Here is a 25,370-nt window from a genome sequence, read left to right as displayed (position 1 = left end):
TAATTAAAACTACAAAACCCATAGAACAGGAAAGCGCCAGGAGACTGCACTGGCAGCGTAATGAATCTATGTTTGACAAGTGTATTTGGAAACTGGATTCAGCCCTCCCTTCAGTGTTGTAGTGAATACTCTCGAGAGGACTAGGAAGAGGACCCATACCTTCTAGAGCTCCTACTCTGGTGCCAAATCAATGGTCACCTAAGCAGACACACCTCCGTGCACCTGCAGACTCATAACCACTTATCACTGCAGGCACCAAGCAATGTGTGAACCAGGAGCCTAATTTTCTAATACTTTGTAATAACTTCCTGATATGTAAAATGCCTACATGTAAAATCTCAGAGGAAAGCAATTTTGTCTGTATAATTAACAGTAACATGTTTAGGATGTTATGTAACTACCACATTATATTGCCAGAGGATATTTTTAGTACTTTACAGCTTAGAAATTTAAAAAATTATTTCTTAAAAATTAGCCAACCATAAAAACACAGATGACAGTGTCACATCTTTTGAAAGGCAGAGAAATGCTTTCCTAAAACTGTAAAAAAGCTGGAAAATACGTTTTAAAGTTCATATAAAGATGCCATTAAACTATTTAAAAGGGCAAAAAGCTTTATTTTTCAGTGGGCTTTTTTTGATTTACAATGGGAGGTCTGGCTGGATCTTTCCATCTGCTGTGCTGGCTGTTACTGCAGATGGTTATAATCTGTACATATGGTACATGCATATATCAACTGAAATCAGTGTTGTCCTGGGGTAAATGCAGGCACACAACAGGAGCCCAGATGCCTAACACAAAAATGTTGGTGAAGGGGATAATTTAGAGCATTTTATTTTTCTAGGGGAAATTTGCATAGAACTAGAGAAAGAAGCATTGACTTATATTGGTAAATTCTGGATCTGCAATTTATTTGGAATCAGGTGTGGGCTTCAGTCCAGTGCTGAATCTGTGCCACATTTTGGTTTAAAATCAAGGCAACACCAAACTCTCACAAACTTCCAAAGAGATACCCATGGCACTCAGAAGTAGGAAAGTCAACCTAGGTTTGGAGTCCTCAATTTTAACACAAAAATACAGTTGGATGAAGGATTTTCTTCTTTCTGAAAATTAGAAAATGACCTTCCAGTCATGTAGAAAAATAAATGTCCTCAGAAATCAAATGGCCTTTAGATCTGAAGTTTCTGTTTAAGTCAGCCTCACAACTATGGTTGCTGAAACTCGTAATGTATTACTTATATGAGGTGGAGAAAACTCTAAAAGCAACTCAGAATTGGTACATATATCAATACTTATGAAACATTTAGCAACAAGTGCCAGAAAAGAAGAAATCATTGGAAAAGAAAGACCCAGAGTTTAAATGAAATACAATCAAATGCATTTTTAATATTTTCTCTGTCTTTTCTAATATCCTTTGTGTTACAGTTTATTGGAAACATTTGCCCATTCATCAGACAAGCTAATGGTCAGAGCAGATTAAGTCATGACTCTTACTTTTGTTCCTTTTTTCTCCTTTCTTAATAGCCACCCTGCTAAGCCAGTAAAAGGCTTCATATATTCAGCTATGAGGCTGGAAAAGGAACGTATATTGACTCTAAAAGCATTGCTGCCATTCTAATATGACTTTATAAGCTACTGTTTCTCTCTTATTACAGGTTTGTTTTGTGAATTTAGATGCAAACAGAGATGATTGCAGCGATGAGCAAGTGAAACAGGTAACATTTTAGGTCCTAATATGCACAGTGGGTCTAGTCAGGTACACCAGGACTCTCCAATACAAACCCAGATTGAAATATGTGGTCGAATCAAAGCCAGCTCTAGATTTTTGAGCCTTACAGAGAGCAATGCATCAGGCTTCTGACATTTTCTCAACACCAGGTCATATTTTATAGCTTGTCTTCCTCCCATCCCAGAAAAATCTAATGGATTGTTGCAGCCTCTGAATTCACAGCAGTTATCATGTGAGTGGATGGTTTTATCATAGAAGTGAATGTGGATATGTCATACATCCGATTTTTTAATTTGACATAATACTACATTCCTACTGCTAAAAAGCCTTTGAGAATCTCCAACCCATTTAGATCTTGTACAGCTTACCAGCCTCATGCAGGCAAACTCCAGACAGTTTGATTATGTGGTCTTAAGGAGGGCTTTAGATAACACAGAGCTAAAGGTGTGTTTCACCTGGTGAACTTAAAAGTTTGGAAGGTAGAAAAACAGGATCAAACCCCAGCAACATGGGGTAAGTGAACAAAAGTAGGCTCTTCTGACAATATCTGGGAAGTTCCTCAGTAAAGCATTAAGAGTAGTTACAGCTAGTGAGCTAAAAAACAAACTTCTGTCTCATGGGATGGCAACAAATGCTGGGACCTTGTTACCTCCTGCAAGTCATTCATTAGCAGGAACTGCTTTTCTCTGCTGTTTTCTGCATTCTGGATCTGTGAAAATTCAGACCTCAAGACAAATACGGCTTCTTGCAGCAAAATGTTTTTTCTGTTGAATCAGCAGGTTAACTGTGCAGAACAGCCTGAGAGGTTTGACTTTACTGAATCCACAGAAGTACTGGTTGTTTTCTAATAAGCAACACTTCTATTGGTGTTTTCAGTTTTTATTAATGGAACAAAATCTATAGCAAGTAATAAGGAAATACCAAAAAGTTTCTCCCACAATCTTATCACTAGGCATCTAAAAAAGCCATCTTAAACCAGCTTCATGCACCTGTTCTTTACAATGCCTGGAGATTAGATTACTCCCTCAGAAGCCCAAATCACCTTTGAAAGCAGCTGCGTGGTGTTTACCTACCAGCCCTACAGCAGTGGTGTGTTCACCACCCATATGCTTTGCAAAGCCCTGGGGTCTTCCTTCGCAGGTGCCTCCCCCAGGTGCTGCACCCCAAGATGTCTACAGCTGGCACTGCCCCCCTGGCACAGGGGACTGGGAATGGAGAGACCCAGACTCATGGCCACACTTCAGAGAGGTCATTTCTGGTGCTGAGTCAGCACGTTATTAGGTCATGGCTGGGAGATGATACTTCGCATTTTTAGCATAATAAAAATTCACTTCTAGCACAGTTTCCTCTTAGGGAAAAATACACAGCACCTGTCTCATCACAATTTTCATGTATAATATGCAGTTTGTGTAAATTAGCTTTGACTGGGATGGGCTTTTATACAACACACTGATGTGGTAAAAGCATTTAATAGAAGAATTTAAAGGTGTTAGCATATATTGTTCATATAAAATACATAATTATTTACTAACACTTAAGATTTTACAGCACCCTTTGAACCTTGGAATGGGTTAAATTGGGGTTTTTTGTGTAAAATAATCAGCTTTCCACAGTTTTCCTTTTTTATTCTGAACAAAAAGGTAAGGAACTTTAGTAAAAGATATACAAAATGCAATGATTTCCTACCTAAGAAATCTAATAAAATGTGGCAATTTAGGCTGTAAAAAAATATAGATACGTAGATAAATGTGTGTGATAACAGAAAGGTTATAATTTGAGAAAAGAATGGGATGAGAAATTTTTTGTACTAGACTGAAATGTCAAATTGAATTGAAGTGCTGATTTTAGTTGTGTCAAATATGAATACTTAGCCTGATGGGAAGATCAGTCTACTGAAAAGTGAATTGTTCCCCAAAATTGATTTAGATTTACTAAGGAAGAAAGTTTTATTTTATCTAAATCACTCTGAAGAAAAATAACAGTACTGGAAGCTTATCATTTTGAAGATGAAAAGGAAAAAGTGAAGTATCATTGAATTGCATAGTAACTAGAGCATACAGCTGGGTGCCAGGGATCTGCATTCCCTTAATGGCTTTGCCTTTTGATGGGCTGTGTTAGTGCCTAAAATGGAGGTGACCTTTACTCCCTCTGGAAGGGTTCATCCTCAAATCCCAGTTCATAAAGCAAGCACCCTGACAGCCTTGGCAGGAAAGTGTTAAAAGCACCCTTAGAGCAGGTATTGGCCTTTGTAGAGATGTCACCTGCACATCACTGGGGACTCCTGCCACTACCACAGTACAACATAGCATCATTTATGTTGTGACCATTGCCACTTCTGGCTCTGGCAAATACATAACAGGTAGAAAATTATTGTACCATTACAAATGAAAGGTCATTAAATTGTCCAGTGGAACAGGAATTAAATGCACATTACTTCCATGCATTACATTGTTTGCTGTTCCAGGTTTAGTATTGCATTAGTTTGATTACCAATTTCCAGCTAACTTTCCCTTTGTTTTCTTGCCTGTCATATGCCTGGAGGAAAACCAGAAGATTTGCCCTGTCCTCATTGCCATACTTACTGAATCTTTCCTGTTTTGGGCAGTAACAGGCACAGTGCTCTCAGTCTCCTTGGAACTCACTCCTAGCAGGAAGACCAAGCATTTAGATGCACAAATGCAATCAAGCTGTTAAGCACATAATGTCCAGGATGACAGGTTGTCCTGCTGCACAGTTGTGCAGAAGTTCATACTGTCACCATTGTCTTGCCTAGTGGCTCAAAAGAAATAATGTGCATTTTAATGATGCCAGTTCTGTTTTTAATTGCCTCAAAGTAGTAAATTCAAGTGAGGTTTCCAAAGAGATGCCTATAAGCAGTATTTAACTTTGATATTTATTAATATAACTGTGCAACTCAGACTTCATTACCTGAAAGCAAAATCTGTCTTTAATGCTACAGAGGTTGGTCAGTGTCTCTCCGAATCTCCCCAAACTCATCAGTTCGATGAATGTGCAGCCACCAAAGGAAAATGAAATAGTCCTGCTGAGCGGATTAGCATCAGGAAATCTTCAGGCTGATTATGAAGTTCCCCAGGTAGGAATCAAATTCATCTTTAAAATCACAGAACATCCATAAAGGATGGAATTTGAAAAATGGAAAAAGGAAAGCTGAAAACAAAGACCTTGCACCAGTTTAAGAGATGAGTGGGAGTTTGCAAACATAAAAATAAATCTGCCTAACAAAAGTCTTTTAGGTGAGTGTGGCAAAGGGGTGACAAAAAGATAGGAGGGAGATCCTGCTATTCCCTCTGGATGCTGTGGATTTCTGGGTTGCAGCTGAAAATGCTTTAAGCCGTATTAGCAGTTGATCCTTCAGGGAAGGCAGGCGTGGTGGCAGAGATGACTCATAAATCCATATTTCAAGAGTAGCAAGAGTCAGAAGGGCAGCACAGAGATTGGAAAGGAACAATGTAGCATTTTTTCTGTGCATAGCTAGATTGGGGCACAGCTCCCACAGGCTCACTTTCAAGTGAAGTCTTGCTGCTTCCCACTTTTGTTCCCAATTCATCTTCTCCTACGCATGCACCTCAAAAGAGCTAATGATAGGACTTGAAGATCCTAGGGGCTACCATAAGCCTTAATGTGACAGTGGAAAATACCAAGCTACATTAATGATATCAGAGCCAATACTTCATTTAGTTTCTGTCAACTTTAAAAGTAATTAATGCATTAATTAAAACTTAACATTTAAAGGAGCTAAAGGCAAAGTTCTCATGCCAATTCCTTCATTCCTATTACTGCCAATGAAATGTTCCCTATCTGTGATCTGGAGGCCAACAATTCCTTTTACTGGCACCACACAGTGAAAAGAAGCAAATGATAACGTTTGCTTAAAGGCATTTTAATACACAAGTTCCAGAAGCTTAACGGCTTATTGTAGTAAAAAGCTTTTTATTCCTTTCCATTTTTATCATACTTTATGCCTGTTCCTGTCTGTGTAAAGAAAGAAAATTAAAAATACTTCTGTTTTTTTGGGCCCGATTCTGATTTCACTTGGCCAAGCATGAATTGGGAACAATGACATTAAAACTCCAGAGTTATCCTGGAGTACAGAACTGTCTTAGCAAACTTAAAACATGGACAGGTATAGCTGTTTTTTCTGGTGCAGAAAAAAAAAAAAAAAGAAAGCAGGAAACTATTTTCACTGGCATTAACTTATGTACTAAAATTCTTCATGAAACAGGCCCTGCAATGGCTGTATTGAAAAGATAATGGATTTTTACATTATATCAATAAGTTAATCTTTAAAGAGTGAAATTGCCTGGTCATTGAGCTTTCTTGACACTTGTGACTAATGGCTGACTCTTTTAGAAAGATTTGAAAAAATAAGACCATAAGTCTGGGGTGGGAGCAATGGATCTCCAAACCCCACTTCCGTGGGGGGAAGCTGCTGCAACACACACAAGGATGCTTCAAAGCCTGAACAAGATGACTCAAGTACCCAAGTCATTCCCATTTCTGAAGACTGCAGCCATTGGGACTGTCAGCCTTCTCTCAAAGATTGCAGGCAAGACAAATGAGAATTAACCTCAATTTCTGTCTTGTAAAATGAGTAAAGCTTTGCACTGAGCCTGGGTGAGATTTACTGGCCAGATATACATGCTAGGTTCATCCTTACATTTGTTGGCTTTCCAGAGAATTTCCTTTGTAAAGAAACTGGCATGGTTTTCATACCAGGATTTTTATTCTGCTCCTCCTCAGCCCTTTCCACAAGTACCACCCTGCAAATTATAGACGGGAGAAACAGCAGGAGAATGCTTGATCTAAAACTCTGTCTGTTATTAATAACATTTTTCACAATATAGTGTACACTCAAGTCTGATTTAGCAACAATTTCTTAGCAGCTAGAAAAAAAAAATGTTTGCAGTTTTACTTTTAACACACTAATCTATCTGGTTTTCTGCTCAGAACCATTTTCATACAGAAAGGAAGAAGAGGTTAATACAAGACACTCTTCCAACAAAATACTCATCCCACTCCCTTTATCACCAAGTATTTGCTTTGCATGCACACCCAAAGACAAAAGCTCTAGGAGCATCTTTCACACAGCCTAAAATCTACCGCCTTGATCCAGAGTTGATTCACTCAAGCTGATTCCTTCCTGAGGACTTGGAGCTGCCAAAGCTTGGCTTTACTTCAGACTACATCCATTCCACAAATGCAGTCCCATGCAGAGAGATCAGCTTAGCCCTGTGGCTGTATAAATATCCAACAGTTTTAATATCAATAAGATGAGGATAACGAGACTTCCTTTCTCTCAGTTTCTGTTAATTGTGCAGCTTCTCTGGGTAAGACAGTTTTATATAAAGGCTTAGTATGGTGTACAGTGGAGCCCCATTTCCAGTGGGAGGTTATACTGATCTGAAATAACAGTGCTTTGGGAAAATAAAGAGCGAGAGGAAAAAGAACAAAGAAACAAAACAAAACACTATTTTAAGACAGTCTGTAGGAACACCGAAAGGTGACCTGCTCTTAATCTCACCAGCCAGTGTTTACAGGGCTGCCTTCAAACAAGCATTGCAACAGAAATTATCCAGAAAAGAAACTGATGCCCACAAACAATTCCCTTGAGAGACAGGTAATATCAGGTGGTGTGAGGCCATTAATAACAGCATGTCAGATGGCTAACTCTGATATGGATAAAAGCAAATAAATCTCTGTCATTGAAACAAAAATTCGATTGAAAACAACCTGGCAATTTCGACAAAATAAGGATCCCCCTGTGATACAGCTGGGTTCTCTACTAAAACACTTGAATCACAAAAGCTGTCAGTCCAGGCAGTCTTATTTTGGCATATATGTAAGTGCACACTGTGTTACAAACATCAAAATGACAAATTATATTGCATCTTTGCAACAGAACATTCCTGAGATATTAACAGAGAGGGAAGCTTAAAATAAGTTGTGTTTTTTTTAATTAAATAACTATTTGAGATTCTTTTCCTCTCCAGTGTCCTTGGCTGGCAGATGTCTGCTTGGTTCAGTGTGCGAGGGGGGACAGGAAAAACAGAGCAAGCTGCATCATTTTTGAAATAAACAAGTTTCTGATTGGACTTGAGCTCGTTCAGGAAAGACAGCTGCAGACAGACTCTCGTGTCTTAAAGCCTGAGGATGACACAAACTGCTCAGTGTCCTCAATAGAAGAAGATTTCCTAACAGCATCTGAGCACCTCGAGGATGACAACGAGGCTGATGAATATAAAACTGGTAAAAGCAATGGGACTGAGCATAATTCTGCTATTGTTCATACTGCAAAACAGCCATGGTAATGCTCACAGAAATTTCACATGGTGATAATTCATGCATATATTTAGCTATAATTTAGAAAATGGACATCCATTCATATTTTTTAATTGTTGTTCAAAGATGAGGATACATGGTTGTGCAGTACTTTTACAGAGCAGTAACGTGCTGCCATTATCTTTTTAAAGTTCTGGGGTACTCTGCGAGAACTGATTTATTTATTTCCTTTTAATAGGTCATGAAAAATTAAGTGTTTCAGAAGCATCTTCAGATGTAAAAAGAAATAAAGGAAAGGGATTTGAAAATCTTCACTACAGAAAAGCCAGGTTGCCAATCATTCTTGAAGGGAACTGCACTAATAAAGATAATGCAAATACCAGAGTCTCTGAAGCTGTGAATGTTGGGGCTGAAGATGGCATCTTACAACCTGCAGATAAGTCAGACCAGGAAATACTGTTACAGAAGAATTTAGCTGAAAGAGATACTTCATCTTTTATTACTACTGATTTAACTAGTGAGGTTGAAAATTCCTGTTCAGTGCACATGTTAGAAGATGTATCTTTAACCAAAATGGCTGAAGAGGAGCTTGTGCCTCTCTGTGACCCAACAGCTAAACACAACGGTAAGACAGAGGGAGAAGATCGTATGGGTATCAGAGAAACTGATCCTCCCTTGCAAAATGAGCAGGCTACTACAGGTCAGTACGCCACAAATTTAGCAGAATCTGTTCTGCAAGATGCATTCATTAGATTGTCACAGTCTCAACTCACTTTTAGTGAGGAGGCTGCACTCAGCATCTCCGTAGGAACCTCCTGTAAGTCAGACGACGTACCTGCTTCCCGATCGTGGAATGATCTTCCAAAGATCGTCATAGTGCAAAGTCCAGACAGTTCTGAGAATGTATCTGACTGGCCAGGATCTGCCTTGCCCAGCCTGTGCCACTGGTCCGAATCAGAAAGTTCTGCTGAGGTTTCAGATTACTTTGAGGAAGAACATTCAAATGCACACAGCCAGAGCGCACTGGAAGTGGCTTTAGCTTGTGCAGCCACTGTTATTGGAACCATTTCCAGTCCCCAGGCTGCAGAAAAATTCAGAAGGGATCAAGAAGCCACAGACTCTAAAAGTGGAGCAGTAGATAGTGAAGAGCTACACCCAGCATCTTCACAGCTGCCTGATGACTGTGTAGGCACAGAATATTCATTTCCATCTGCACTATGTGGCATGACTCAAGTAGCAAGTGCTGTAGCCATCTCTGGTCTGGGGGAAATGAAGGAAGAGAAGTACCCTGCAGCTTCGAGGGGACTTCTCTCTGCTGCTCAGACTTCTACAGCCATTACTCTTCATTGTAGCATAGCTATAGGAAGCAGCATGGAGAAGCTAAATGATAGCATTGCAGAGGCACTTCTCAGAGAGGCATCAATAATTTTGACAAAGCCCAACACATACAAAAATGTGGGGCACTTTATAGAATCCATAAATGGAAAAATTATTGAAACAGCAGCAAGGCCACAGATTCCACACACTGATGAAGTAACCAGGGATGAACTTGCACAAAACTTATCCAATATTATTCTACGACATTCTATTGAAGAGGTTAGGAAGAGAAGACTGCTACACCCCCATTCAGAAAACAGCTCAACTACACAAGACATTTTCACAGAAACTGCAAATGAGTTGCTTTTTAACATAATATACTTCACTTGCAAGAAGATGAATGACATAAGACAAGTTGAAGAGTGTTCTCCTCTCTTTTCCGAGGACACAAAGGCAGAGAAAGTACCAAGAGGAGAAGGATGGTCAGCACAGGCAGCAGCACACCATTCTTCACACAGCCCGATCGATCACTCTGCTGTTAAGCCATTTGGTACATCCTACAGCACTAGGGCTAGTGAAGATCTTGGACCTGTCATAAACACGAGGAACAGTAATATGAAAGATATAAATGGCAAGAAAACTGCCACATTGGATTCAGAACCAACAAGCACAGCTACAGGGCATACTGCACTTGTTGCAAAAACGTCTCCCAAGAAAAGATACCTGAAAAGAACTGCACGAGACAGTTACAAATCTCCAAATCTGAGTAACAATCATCATCAGAAGAAAGACTATAGATCCTTTTCAGACAGAGAAAATACCCTTGCAAACAACGAATGCAGGCATGGTGTTCAAGAACAACTGTCTTCCAGTGTCACCATGAATGCAGAAAATGAGGCCAAGCACAAGTGTGATGCTGTGCTAAATAATGATGTTCAGGTTAGCTTGTCTTTATTAGGAAATCATGTCTTGCTTCCTTCTCAGCCTGTGCTACAGGTGAAACATTCGAGGGACAAATATTGTATAACAGATTTTGCAGAAGAATTGGCAGAAACAGTTGTCTCTATGGCAACAGAAATAGCTGCCATTTGTCTTGAAAATTCAAATGGAAAGCAACCTTGGTTCTGTGCATGGAAGAGGGGCAATGAATATCTGGTGACCCAGAGTTTATCACGCAGAAGCATGAAAAGGAAAAAGGAAACCCATGCTAATGGTTCAGTTGTTCGGAAGCACAGGGCTCCCAGGCTTAGTGAGATCAAAAGAAAAACAGATGAGCATCCTGAGCTAAAGGAAAAATTGATGAACCGGGTAGTAGATGAATCTATAAACCTTGAGGACACACCAGATTCAGTCAATATCTTTGCAAATGAAGTGGCTGCCAAGATCATGAACCTCACTGAAGTCTCCATGGCTGATAGCATCTGGCAAGGTCCAAACCACCCCAGGAACAGGCTGCACTGCGACAGATGGAGCCGAGGCAAGGCCTCAAGCTGTGAGAGCATACCAGAGGAGGACTTTGATTCCAAAGCTGCTTTCAATACCCTAGGCCTACTGAACACCTTTGGTCAGTCTATGAGCCAGACAAGCTCTGTCTCAAAGCAGTCTAGTTGTGAAAGCATTACAGATGAATTTTCAAGATTTATGGTGAACCAAATGGAAAATGAAGGAAGAGGTTTTGATCTATTACTGGATTACTATGCAGGAAAAAATGCAAACAACATCTTAACTTCTGCTTTGCAACAGGTAGCTAAGAAAAATGGTCATCTCAATGTAAGACCAAGTTGCCCATCTAAACAGTCCAGCACAGAAAGCATAACAGAAGAATTCTATAGGTATATGTTAAGAGAAATAGAAAAGGAAAATAAAGAGAACATGTCTTGCCCTCAAAATTCAAAGGACTGGTGTGGCAGTTTGCTACCACCCTCTCTACGATCACCTTTTTGCTTTAGGCAGTCATCAATGCCTGACAGCAGATCATCAGGCTCTAGACTAACAGTTAGTGTCCCAGTTAAAGCAAACTCATTAGATGGATTTGCCCACCATCACCAAGATTCCTTAAGTGTACAGCCAGTCAGTACCGTGGCTTCTTCAGGTCTTTGTAAGTCTGACTCATGCCTGTACCAAAGAGGCAAGACTGACCAGATAACAGATACACTGATTCACGAGACATGGGCAAGTTCTATTGAATCTCTAATGCGCAAGAACAAAATCATAACAGATGAGGCAGAGGCTCCAGAGGCAAACCAGTTTCACAGTGATTCCCCACCACATGTAGAACAATATGCAAACAGGCTGGCTGCAAACATTGTTGAAAGTGGTAAAAATTTAATTGTTGTTCAGCAGGATTCCTTTGATTATACAGTCCAAGAAGATGTGCTGGAAAACAAACATCCCCACAGTGCAGCTCCAAGTCAATCAAAACCCAAAAATTATGGAATAAATTTGCATGAGAAAGAAGAGCACATGAAGAGCCCTGGATGCCTCCCTGCAGGTCAGCACAGGGAAGTGCCTTTAATTCAGATAGAAACTGATCAACGAGGTGAGCCAGATAAAGACTCAGAGTCCTCAACTTCACATGGCCCTTCTGGAAAGGAGCATCAAAGCAAAGAAAAGCCTCCAGAAGCTTTTGATGTGAAACACACAGTTTCCAGTTCCCTAATAAATAGGTAAGTGACAAAACAGCAAATCAGCACATGGCTTTGCTGTTTGTTTTGATTTCCCAGTAAATATTATTTGGATAAAGGAAGAAGATTAGAAGGTAAGTGCTTTTAAAGACAGAAACAGGTTAACTTCTGACTACAGGTTTCTGATGGGATAAGAACACCCAATCATTTATGACAGTGACTATTTCTGGAGCAAACTTACACTATCACAATACTGTGGTTCTGAGATTTAAATGCAATACTGTACAGACAAGTACATTTTCCCTCTACAGGTGTTTAAGTCTTCCATAGTCAAGATAGGAAAGATGGACAGAGTTTAAACCTTCATTTAGGACTGGCATATACCTCAATTAAAAAATAATAAAATATCCAAGCTAGTGTAAAACATAATATAGCAGAGTTTGACCTGTAGTTCTCCTTACAGCTGTACTTCTTTTGTTAAGAGATCTGCAACTTGCTTTGGTTAAGGCAAAGTGTAAACCTAGAATGACAGTGCCGTGCAAATGCAGAGGATTTCTGTGGATGCCATGAGTAGAAAAGCAAGGCTCTCTCTCAAGGCATTGCCTAACTTTAACTATACATCCTCATCATATCTGTAACTTCCATGGTACCTAAACTGCCAATCACTTGGAGCACTGCAGCACCCTGAGGCAGAAAGAGTGCAGATGCTACTGTTAGAAATACTTTTGTAGCTCATTTTATTGTAGGCAGTGCTGGGTTTTAGGTTTTGACAAAGCTCTGTGTGAAGTGAGAAAGCCTGTACTTTGCTGTGGATGGTAGCAATTAGGTGGATAATTACCAGTGTCACTGTTCTTTCAGACTGACTCTCTGCCACTAACCTTGCTCTTCCTTCAAGCACAATCTCCTTTTAATTAACTTCATTTTCAAACAGTCAAGATTCCAAATAGGTGAATTTCTAAATGTATTTATTTTCACACAGTTTATGAGCCCTTTAATAACTTTTCATCTGTTGCCGACGCAGAGCTCCTGATGCGGCAATGGGAAATTTAAAGTAATAGGACTGGTAGGGCAGAATTAGTAACCAGAGGCTACACCTCCACAAACATTCTGGTTCAGTGATGCAGTGGGATTCTGAACTGACTTGTCTCCATTTCCATGCATCAGCTCTGTTTACAGCAAGCAGTGCAGATTTATTTTAAAGGAATCTCAAGCAGAAGCTGCACAAGTGTGTACCAGATGTGCTCACACCCCTACTAGTGCAAAGCTTCCAGTGGTTCTTCACATGGATTTGAACCACTTGTGGTATGGCTGTCTGGACCAAGCCTAGGTTGAAGTAAAAAACCTAAAATATATATATATCTAGATATGAAACCATCAGCAACAATTGCCTTGATCCACTCCTACTGCATGAAATTACTTGCTAGTGTAGATACAGGCACATAGGACTCCAGCCAAAATATTGAACAGACATACAGTAAATTAGGGTGGAAAAAAAAAAAAAAGCTGTGCAGGCCTGGGAAAGAGGTCTTCCTCACAGAGAGAGAGCTATTTCTTGTATGTAGGCAGTGCAACAGACCCAGTCCTGTCACACACAAACATACTGTTCCAAATGACTTCAGAAGTTGGGAACTCTCAGTTCAAAACATCACTAGTCTGAGACGTAAATGCATAATGAATCAAACAAACCTGAAAATGCCAACTAACAATGCCTACAAAAATCTCTCATGTTTTGTATTAGTTACTGCCTACCTTGTAAAAACCTGAATAGCACCACTACCTGGTGACCTGGCTGCTCAGTGCCTTCATGTTACTACAGGGTTGTACCTGAGGGCTCAGGGGTGACAGGCATAGTTATTTGACAAATGTTGACTGCCTGGGAGAGCAGAGACCCTGAGGAAAATAAGCCCCTCTCTCCCTGTGCAGGAGGCTGCCTCTCCCTAATATCCAGCATTTAGTGCAGCAACTTCTGAGTTGTTCTGAGAGTGAGAACATGGCAAAAGAACTATCCACAATGATATTGTCTCAATATATCCTTAATCAAGTTGATTACTTGGGAACAATAGGATTTTGCTCATCTCTTGCTCCAACTGCAGGACATTCCAGCCATAACTATAGACAACAATCTGAAGGCAAGAACTTCTCTAGAGGGACCCCAGAGGGCTGCCAGTACACATTACATTGGTTTAATCCCAAAGTTGCAAATGCAGAACATCCAGTAAATAAAACAAAACTAAAGAGGTGATTTGGGATTATTACATACTTTTCTGCCTGCATAGAAGTCCCATAGTAAGTCACAAAATCCAGTTTGGCTCTGAAAAGTTACTGTAAATATAATATTTATTTCTTGTTTATGTGTGTATTTGTGGGAGTTTGTATGTGTGTCATACAAATATTTGTGTTTGTGTCTCACATATCAAGTGTGCAGAATTATAAAGCACCTTTCCTTTAACCCTGGATTTTCTAAACTCTGTCTGGGCTCCAGATTCAGTCTGGTTTCTGACCACCTGTTCACAACTACCTACAAAAAGAATACTTTGTTCACCCAACCTAAGCAGCAAAGATCCTAATACAGGATGCCAAGAAGCATCAGTGATTCCCAACTCACAATACTTTCCTGTTTTTACTTCTAGACCTCTTTTGGATCTACAGTGCTAACAGAGTAGAAAACCATTGCAAGAAACCTACTCATTAGTACCTCAGGGATTTAGTGTCAATATGTACTTCCAAGAAATGCCTTTGTTCTGCACTAACAGATACCACATTTCAACCACTGATTTACTGGAGCACATTAAGCAATAGGCTTGTGCAGTGCAGTTCCTTTTGCCCATGTAAAAATATTTTTGGACAAGTCAAACCTTTGCTATGATATTTCAGTATAAGGCTTACTTTGCTTTGTGTTTGTTTATAGTAGTTGTAAGATCATCCTTTTCTAAGAGCATCTCAGACCATATTTTCAACTGGACTTCATGTATAAATTACAAGCTTGTTCTGTTTCTTGCATCTATAATTTTGCAGCTTGATTGACTTTAACAAGCAACACGGCCTGAAGATTAGTGGCACCAGTTTGTTAGCCTATATTACAGTATAAACATGCCTTCCTTATCACCCTAACAGCAACAGTCCTCAGAGCAGAGCAGATGCTGAAACCACAGGAGAGACAAAAACAGCTGAAGAATTTCCAACCCATCTCAGCAGCAGTGAAGAAAGCACAGGCAGCTGGTCCCAGCTAGCTAACGATGAGGACAATCCTGATGACACCAGCAGCTACTTGCAACTCAGCGAGCGATCCCTGAGGTAGAGGTACCCTCCTTGTCTGTTCTTAGTAGACAATTTGGTCTAATCAACCAAGTTAATGAGTTGACTATCATGCATCAGGAATTATGGTCAACAGCTTGACATCTAATCAGGATACTGTAAAGAAAACCTAATGACAGAGTTTGTATCTTTACTTTAAAAATAGAAAAAAAAATATATATAGACACATGCTAATTCTCAGCCAAGTCTTATTATTGGTGAGAAACTAGATTAAAATTAAAAAGTGTCCTGGCACCATTCCAGTGCCTCAGTCGTACAGTGAATGGGCCATCAGACAGGCTAATTGCTACAGCCTTTTCTTTGATTTATTTGTACTATTTGCATAATGTTTATTTTGGCATATCATTATCTGAGGTTGATGAGACTGCTATTCCCACCACGTACCTGTACACTGAGAGCAGAGAGAGAGAGCCCTGATCAGCTTAGACTGGTGCAGGGGAGCAGATCAACAGAGGATGGCTGAGTTCCCCCTAAGCAGACATAAATTTCAGAGCTCCCATTGCAACATGCTGCTTTTTGGTCTTGTTCAAGTCAGTACATGTCTTTAAAGATGTTGTCTAGTCCTTAGAGTTTATAGAAAGTGATGTTAGTTTGATTTCAACCCCTTCACAAATTCAAACTGAGCAAGGTTTTTTTTCTTCATATGCTTTTAGATTAGGTTTTAAAATATTGTCAAGTAATTACATCTTTTACTTGGGTATTAAGACAACAAGGACAGAAGACACTATGGTAATGAAACAGGGAATAGAAGAGGCTCTCAGAGAGCAGTGTTGGCTAGCTGAAAACATACTGAAAAAAGCCTTGTCTGTCAGCTTGGGTGAACATTCATCCCACTATTATAGTATCAGACCAGGGACTTAGTTAAAGGTTGAGAAAGCTATCATGCCTTTTGGCTCAGCACTGAAACAGAAATTGCCACAATAAGTCTGAATACATGGCGTGCTGACAATGACTCAAAAACCTGATAGGAAAAGGAACTCTCTACTCAATCTTTCTAACATAAGGAAAAATACAGTTGTTTTTCCAGTAAAAATTAAGTGGTTCAAATCGACTCACCACACAAAACTTGTCTGTACTAATTGAGCTGCAGCCAGTGAATCCACCACCTGTTCATCAGACTATTGCAGCATCTGCACATTCACTGTCAAATTTACAATAACTTTATAAAGTGAACTGGTACCATTTTTCCAAATATTCTCAGATATAATCATTCTTGTGAAGAAGCCAAAGAGAATACTTCTACATATCATTGGTACTAAAGAGCACTGGCTTTAATTAGAATCTCAGTTTTTCAGAATAGTCAGAAACATAAGGGGCTGTCACTGTACCTGTTGGTTCCATCAGCTCCCCAGCAGGATTTGGGGTATGGTGTAATACATGGAAACTGTTCCCATTTACAGGCACAGAGTCACCCAGTAGGTAACAACCAAATGCCTTGCTTACAATGTTCAAAAGTATCTGAATCTCTGCAGGTTTTCCCAGGACAACTCTGTACCTGATAATCCCTTTCAAGGACTCAAGCAGACTGGTTTTTGTTTGAGGCTAAATTTTCACTGCATAAAGCATTCACAAGACAGTAGTCCACTTTTTCCCCCCCTGCAGTTTACATCACCGCTTGATACATGCTCCATATAGAACTACTTTAATCAAAGCCTAATTATTTTGAGCAGATGAGCGTGCTTCATTCTGGGAACCACTTGCTGAGCACAACTGGTTTTGTGGAACTTTGCATAACAGGGGGCAACCTCCTTACTTTGTTTTGTACATAAATAAATGAAAAAGAGGTGTATGGAGACATGTTCAGTGCAGCTTGGCACTAATATTTAAACTTTTGCTTTGTCAGCAATGGCAACAGCAGTACAACTAGCAGTCTTGGCATTATGGACCTGGAAATTTATCAGGAGAACATGCCATCTTCTCCTGTGATTAAGTAAGTAGTCACTGAAGTGAGACTTGATGTTTAGTCTAATTTTAACTGCAAATCATTTACACCATCTAAAATGTGCCAAGCCCTGCTTTGCGCCTGCTGCTGAGCCTGCTGCTAGTTTCAGATAAAAAGTACATTCAGGTGTCTGTGCAGAGCGACAGCCCTAGACAGAGAAAGATGACACGAAAGCTCACCCAGGTGGATCTCTCAAGAGATTATGGATCCACCAGCTGCTCTGCCCAAAAGGCAGTCTTCTGCGGAATTGGTTTCCCATTCTGTGAACTTCTCCAAATAACTTCAAAAACTTTACTGTAATAGCAAATAAGGTCAAGCAAATAAGGATCAATTAAAGTCAAAAGAAAAAAAATATTATAGACTTCTTTCCAATAATAATAATAATAATTTGGCCCAAAGTATGTCTTACCTGTTGTTTCTGGGCATGTTTCTACTGAGCATGCCATAAGATGATCAAGAGATTCACAAGCACCTGCCTAAAGATTCTAGTGCCCTGAAACCCGGTAGAACCAGCCAGCGGGTGAATGTCACGATGCAGTCATGGCACAGCCACTGCACAAGCACACAGGCTGTACATCACACATGGAACATGGGAACTTCGTGAAGTCAATGACAGCAGAAAATCTTCACAGCTCACTATCAGACTAAACCGCAGATTTCCTGCTTCCAAGAGGTTGTTTTTTTGGTAAGAAACCGGGGCATTCATACTTCTGTAGAGTTATAGGCATTTTCTCTCAGCTGCCAATTCAGAGATCCACCTTGTTAAAACATTCCCATCTCCACAGGAGGCAGTGATACCTCCTACACATGTTCCTCTAGATGACCCCTCTTCTTTATATTTCCAAGGAGCAAAGGGACATTTTTCTGATTCCCCAGGTAAGCTTTCAGGGCTTCTTTTCAGATGTTAGCTAATAGGAGTGAAGTTTGTGCTTCCACAAATCAGTTAAGGCACAAAATACATCTGCTGTTCAAAGAGAAGACTGAAAAACATCTGGTGGGAAGGGAGTTATTAAGCATCTATGACTCTAAGTCACTGCAAACCATATATTGCATGCTGCCATTTTATTCTTTCACATCTTGCAGTAACCACTACATGAGTGTTTATAATCTTGATTTTTTGAAGCCTTGGGGGAGATCCTAAAATCCTGTGAATGAGGATGCCAAGAGTAGCATCCATGTGTACTGTGCTGTCCCTCCAGGGGTGATGAGATTAATGCAATAGCTGTGAAATCAACAGTGAATTCACACATACATGAGTATGGATATTGTGTTCCAAAATGGAAGCCAAAGCAGCAACCACATGCCAGGAGTTTGTTTCCTGTAGTTTAATAAGGCAGAGGTCAACAAAAGAAATGAAGATATTTGGAATTTTTTGCAAGGTGTAAACAGGATTTGTTTATCCAAACAGCTAATTTATTTAAAGCTGGCAGTAGTTGAAATCATTAAAAGTTATTATTGTATTTAACTATGAAAGATAAAACTAGAAAGCAAGACTAGAAAAGAGGGAGGCAGGGAGCACAGCACTGCAAACTGCAGACATTGGAGGTTCAGAATTTCCCCTCAGGTTATGAAGCTTGTTGTGTCTGACCATAACATCATTTGCTTGTCATTGTGTAAAGATACACAGGTCCTGACGAAATGCAATACACAGTGCAACCAGCACAAGTATTTCATCCTTTTACAGGAACAATGCTGCAATTTCTATAGTTTCACCCAAATTACAGATCAAATAAATGAAGTATATTACACAAAGTATTATTTGATCCTATGTAACATTTTTCTTGCAGTTTTCTAGATCTTACATTGAGGGAGAAGTTTATTCATCATGAAGTGATGTTGTAGACTGTTCCTAAATATCACTAATAAGCTTTGTTGTGGTTTGTTTCTAAGTGAACTAGTAGAAGAAAAGGTTTTCCCTAAAGAACAGACAGAAAATACAGAGGGTAAGTCGAACCATACCAATTAAAACATAAAATTTGAAGTTAACACAAGTAATTGCACAATAACTGTTGGGATTATTATCTTTCCAGAAAGTACTTCTGTGCTTTCAGTGGGAACAGCCAATTGTCAAAAGGACCTCCTGGTGATCAACTTTGATCTGGAGCCAGATTGCCCCGATGCAGAGCTGAGAGCCACCCTGCAGTGGATAGCTGCTTCTGAACTTGGAATTCCAACCATCTATTTTAAGAAATCTCAGGAAAATAGAATTGAAAAGGTAGTATTTTTAGTTGGGCATACCATTGATTCAAGTTAAGAGTTAGGACTTGTTGAAGTTACTAAGCCTAAAAACAGATGCAAAAACATCTTCATTACAGCAAGATGGCAGTGCCACTGCTTATTACAGAGAGGGAAGAGGATGAAACATGTCTGAACTCAAGATATGTGAAATATTTAGCAGTGTGTCCATGGCACAAGAAACAGTATCACCATGAGGCCTTCTCCAAAGCCTCTGCTTTGATGAATCTGTTCAGTGGTATTAACAGAAAGAACCCTTTACGTGGCTGCTTTAAAGGGCTGCAGGTGGCTTACATGGAGGTTAAGAACGTAGCTTAAAAAACAATAAAAACTACTTGCGTGGGGACATCAGACATACCAAGTTCTGCTACCTGGTGACAGTCAGAGTGGACTGTGAAGCAAGACATAAGTTGGACTTAGCATTTCCAGCTTTAAAATTCCTTAGTCCTTGTGCACATTCTGTCTTGCCTGCAATGCTGATTAGGGCAGCCTCAGGCTGCTCAGAAATTGCTACAGCTGGGGATAGAGCCGGGCAGAGAGCAGAGTGCTGCAGGGCCCTGCCAGTTCCTCCTATGTTTATGCAGGATCTAACATGGTGCACTGCCCAAGTCTACAGGAGAGACCAACTGCAAAATAAATATAACATGTGTCGACTCAGGTTGTGTCTCACATAATGAGGTTTCTGCACCAGAGTTGATTGAAAGTTTGGAGAACAGGTAGAGGATGAGCTACCTGTGCAGACATGTCCCTATATAATTACTACCCTGAAAGACAGTTTCAGCCCAAGCAGTGACCAGCAAGTGTTTCCAGTGGAGCCATATTTGAAATCACACATCTGTGACTTGGAAAATTAGTCTGACATACCTACGTTTCATTGCATGGAAATTATGAAGTTTACAAATTAAAAAGTGCTCTGTATGCCAGTGCCCTTTTACACCTGCTCAGATGTAGCTTAGCCTCTGCCAACCACTATTTAGAAAGCAGAAGTCTACGTCCAGAGAGAAGCAGACAGACACCCATCTCACCAGAGCTGAGAAACCTCCTGAGGTATTAGACCAAGCCAGAGCACCAAGAGCAGCACTGAAGTCCAAAATTGCCACAAGAAGTGCAGGCTGTTTCTATTCCTGAACGATAGCACTCCATTGTCAACATCACCAAACACCACCTACGATATTTCAGGAATAACCAAAGCAGCCCCTTTTCCAAGGTCAACAAGGACAGCTCAAACCTTAGGGCCTACAAAAAGTGGCACCACATTCAGCTCAATTAATGACAAAAGTGTTACAAATCAGTATTTTGGTCTTTTAAAATAATGTCTATGGGAAGATCATTTTGAGTAGCAGAGATATTGTTTGATTTTCTTGAGTACATGCATTTGGGAATCATAAACATAATTTAAAATGCATTCAGCAGCAACAGTCCAAATTGCATCTAATTAAAGAAACAGCTGTCAGCTTTACCCATGTGCTTTGGCAAACAGTTAATTCAATTGCAAAAATACACTAGAGAATAATGAAGCACATCCTGCCTACAACAGTGCTCTTGGAAATCGTATGCCTATTAAATATCATTAAAATACATATTAAAAGTTTAGGCTCCAGTATGTAAATAGCAAACAGCTACACTAACTAGAGACACACAATATTTTCTTATGTAGTTTAAACTGGAAATGTAGAAGGAGCAAGCTAATTACATATTGATTGTGAAATTCAAAGAAATGAAAAGCTTTGATTTTCATTTATGTGCTTCAGGAAAAAAAAATGAGAACAGATGTATGACACTGTTAAGCCCATTATTAAGTATAAAGTGGACAAAATTCACGGTATTTTACAGCTGCTTAAGAACATATATTTAACTTCTGTTTGTTCTGGAAAATAAAATTTTAAAATCAAATATAGATCCTCTCTGTGATTCCACTACAATTGTGGCAAGTGTCTTCCTGTGACAGAAGTTTACCCAGAATTCCCTCTGACCAGTACTATGTGAATATTTGCACCACTGTGGGAGGTATATGTGGAAATACAGAAAATAAAAACTAAAAACTATCTAATGGAAATTAAGAGGGATTTTTTTTTAATTTTAAAAGGACAGCCACAGTTCTATTATGTTGACAGCAAGTAACCAATAAGGAAAATTGTGATCCTTTGCCAAACTCACTTTCGCTGTTCTTACTTTCATTGCAATAAATAAGAAATAATTAATGAGAACAACCAAATTAGAAAATGTCATGAGATCTGACCCATCTTTGGGGAGCTAAGGAACTTCAGATATTAAGTTTCATAAATAGAAAGAAACTTTATGTTGCTGTCCAGTGAACTGTGTCTACCCCCTCACACACTGGTGCGTTTACCAACGAAGGTCATTCAACAGTTTGTGTGCATTCATCTGACAAAAACTCAGCACAACGTTAGCCAGATCCTAAGCATGTCTTCTTTTGGTTTTTCATTTAGTTCTTAGATGTTGTGCAATTAGTCCAACGGAAGTCCTGGAAAGTGGGGGATATCTTTCATGCCGTGGTGCAGTACTGCAAGCTCAGTGAGGAAGGCACCGAGATGACATCGAGCCTGTTTGACTGGCTTCTTGAATTGGGTTAAAAAAGTTTACCTGTTCAGCACTTTTGTTTTATTCCAGTTTAAATAAGCAGTGGTTTGTGTAACGTTCAAATTTCCGAACATCACTGAATAAAATGAGCAAAGATATACAAACTCTACAGAGCAGCACACATCCGTTCCACAACTGAAGAAGGAGCAAAGTGAAACCAAGGGACGTTGTATCTTTCTGTGCCATGACAGATGCTTAACATATTGTGCTATAGGATGTATTGTACAAGGAGGGGATGGATTTTTAGCATTCTGAATTAATGGACTACACAGCAAATGCTTAAGTACCTAATGTGATCAATTTTCATCAATTTGATTAAATCCATCAGCTAAATACACTCATACTCAGTTTTAAAACACCAATATTTGTACAGTTTAACTATTAGAAACAGAGCGTGCTCCAGAACACCTAGAGACCAATGTCCATAGGTAATTATTATTTTTAAATCCCCATAGTCAGCTAATGGCTAAAAACTTCTGAACACCTAAGAACATTGCAGTTAAACAATGCAATAAAAAGCTGCTGAAAATACATTTTAGTTTCTTTCCATGCGACTGTTTCTCTTCCATAGCTGTTTTCCCTTCCTGTCTTCTTCTCAAGGAAACAAAATCTAGACTCTCAGTTATCACCCTTAAAAACACATTCCTGTGCAATTGGAGGCAGTGCAGTTCATAGTGGCCACACCTGACCACAGCTCTACAAGTTTCTAAGCCCTGTCCCACCACAGATCTGCCACAAGCCCTTGGGCGAGTCCTTTCACCTCTGTGCCTCACTGTCCCTGCCTGGTGAGAGGGAGTCAGGATAGTACATCTGTTACCTAAAGTGCTCCTGCTTAAAGCACTATGTAACATGTTAAATATCAGTTAAAAGCAGTGAAAAAAATACTATTTTAATTCAAGCAAACAAGTTGTTAATAAGGTTAATAAAAGCCTACCTGAAGAGTACCAGCTCATCGTTACTTTTTGTAACTTAAAAAAAAGCAAAATGATCGTTAAAATTCCAGCAAACATACTTGTTCATTTTGGATGTGTTTGGACTAGACGTGATAGCTCACGTTACTGTAACATTTATATATAACTCTTTGATAAGATACACTACTGTATCATCCTGTTGAGATGATCTGTTAGTATCATGCACTTAATGATACCTTCTCTTGAGTCTGCCAAAGAGATTGGTTTTGGATTAAAGGTAAATATATCTTGGCACATCACAGTTCTTCTGTGATTTGTTTCTTTGAAAATATTTATCTATCATCTCTCCCTCTCCAAACAGTGGAATGGAAAACCTGCCTGCTTTTCCCAATAAAATATTTAAGAGATGTTTTATTTTCCAAATATTAGTATATGCTTCTGTAATATTTCTTGAAATAAACAAAAAAAAACACAAAACCAAACCTATCTTTTTGCACTAAATATTTTTGAAAGTTTTGAAGTAGTTTTAAATAGTTTATGAAAAAGAGCCATATCTCAATTTTCTCTTTAAAACCATCCCTAAAACTGCATGATTGCATAATTCATTTGTTAGGAAATACAAATTGCTAGTGAATTAAAATCTAACGTGGAACATCAGTAATTCTACATCTCCTCAGCACACCCAGGACAGTGAAGGTCACTTTACTGTTGAGATAAAGGTCAATTTATGACACACTGAGCGTAACTGCAAAATCCCTGGGCCTGCTCCTAAGGATTGATGAGCATTCCCAACTCCTACTAATGTGATAATCAACTGAATGCTCAGCATTTCTGAGGCTGAAAGTTAGTAAAAAGCACCATGATGAAGTGCTTTGTTTGAGTTAACAAGTAGGAAAGTGTATTTATTTTTAAACCAAATACAGGTAGTTGTCAGTATACAATGTTTGCTGTGATAGAATAAATGTTTACTTATCCTACAAAGCACAAATGTCATGAGAGTTGTAACAGTGTAATGCAGTTTCTCTGTACAGTAGTTCTTCATGTTGCAACTTACTCAGAAATAAATTTATGTTACAATGTGTGTGCTCTTTGCCTTGTTTGACCTATTAATTAATATTTGCCTGCCATCCCTGTAGTTTCTCAAATCTCTGCTTCTGAATGAAAAATCTGCATTGAAATAAAGAGCCCATCTGAGCTATGTAATAAATAAAACAAATTCCTGCTGAGGAGGAAAGCACATCCATACTACCTAACTTAAGAACCTGAATTCAAGGCAAAGCCATTCCCAAGGCTTCACCAAGTATGAGCTATTTCTTAACACCACTACTTCAGTTTTTCAAACCCATTCCATTCACCACAAGGAACAGGCCCTCAGAAAGCAACTTGCCGCTGTACAAAATTTAGCAGACAGTTACATTAGACAGCTGGACTATCAAACTAATTAAAACAATATGCAGTGAAGACAGGCCTGGCTGATAGATAACATACTCTCCTCCCACATTCAGCTGAAAATTAGGCAGTAAAGCATGGCAAACTAGGAAATACAACCAAGCAGGATATATTCTATAACCGTCATTAACTACCCAGGAAATGCAAGTGATCACACAGCAGGAACATATTCAGAAAAGAATCTGAAGCTCAAGAAATACAAAAAGCACATGTCAAGAGTCCAAGTACAGATCAGACGCTTACATGGAAATCCCGGTCTCCTAAAACTTGTGCTCTCTCCTGAGGAAGTTACATGATACAAGCTAAGGAATTCTTTCCCAGAAAAACAAACTTGTGTATTCACAGAGGTATATACTGAAAGGATTCAGAGGTCTAAAGGGCAGAAACAACCCAGCAAAAATTATTTCCATTCTGTGACAGTCCTCACTAAAGTACACTTCAGGAGTCCCCTGAGGTAATCCTGTTCAATAAGATCACAGTGAATCAAGTTTGCCAGTGTTTCAGGATTATATTGAAAGCCAACTCCAACTCCAACCACCAAGTAATTAGAGTGGCAGCTTGGACAGTGCAAGGTATGTAGAAGCCAAATGTTTTTATAAGAATAAAAAGGCACCAGACAATAGAGTTAAAGCACACACATAAGCTATTTTGGTTGCAGAGAGTGAAGTGGAATTAGAGAAAGCGATCAAGCTGCTACCTGTGACACAGAATGGTCTTGTAATAATACATCTGTACAACACAGTCCTAATGTATATCTCTATACTTTATTAAACCTACATATGGATAAACCAAGGCGCAGAGAGCCTAACATCAAAGCATTTGTACGATGGTACCTAGAGTACTAATGAAGTTTGTATGAAGCACCGAGCCAGCACACTTTTGGAGGTGCTGCAAATCACACCAGATGTGAAAGTATTTCACATTTGAGCAGAAAATCTGGATAACTT

At 39.3% G+C, this 25,370-nt stretch overlaps 1 protein-coding gene across 5 annotated transcripts in view; it reads left to right on the top strand.

The window, feature by feature from the left end:
* SPHKAP (SPHK1 interactor, AKAP domain containing) overlaps window positions 1-23,438 on the top strand; it is a 66,999-nt gene extending 43,561 nt beyond the window's left edge. For 3 of the 5 annotated variants that reach the window (XM_051626693.1, XM_051626696.1, XM_051626695.1), the window contains exons 4-12: window positions 1,656-1,715; window positions 4,689-4,823; window positions 7,741-7,996; window positions 8,268-12,012; window positions 15,085-15,264; window positions 17,129-17,215; window positions 19,118-19,170; window positions 19,258-19,442; window positions 21,913-23,438. In XM_051626693.1, the coding sequence (XP_051482653.1) occupies window positions 1,656-1,715; window positions 4,689-4,823; window positions 7,741-7,996; window positions 8,268-12,012; window positions 15,085-15,264; window positions 17,129-17,215; window positions 19,118-19,170; window positions 19,258-19,442; window positions 21,913-22,056 (4,845 nt within the window). In that variant the 3' untranslated portion in view covers window positions 22,057-23,438. The remainder of the gene's footprint in view (window positions 1-1,655; window positions 1,716-4,688; window positions 4,824-7,740; window positions 7,997-8,267; window positions 12,013-15,084; window positions 15,265-17,128; window positions 17,216-19,117; window positions 19,171-19,257; window positions 19,443-21,912) is intronic. The other 2 variants (XM_051626692.1, XM_051626694.1) reach the window with 2 other exon arrangements.
* Window positions 23,439-25,370: the final 1,932 nt, after the last annotated feature.

The sequence above is a fragment of the Apus apus genome, chromosome 8, assembly GCF_020740795.1.
Source record: "Apus apus isolate bApuApu2 chromosome 8, bApuApu2.pri.cur, whole genome shotgun sequence".
NCBI lineage: Eukaryota > Metazoa > Chordata > Aves > Apodiformes > Apodidae > Apus > Apus apus.
Note: the sequence above shows the minus strand (reverse complement) of the source record. Positions and strands in the feature narration are given on the sequence as shown.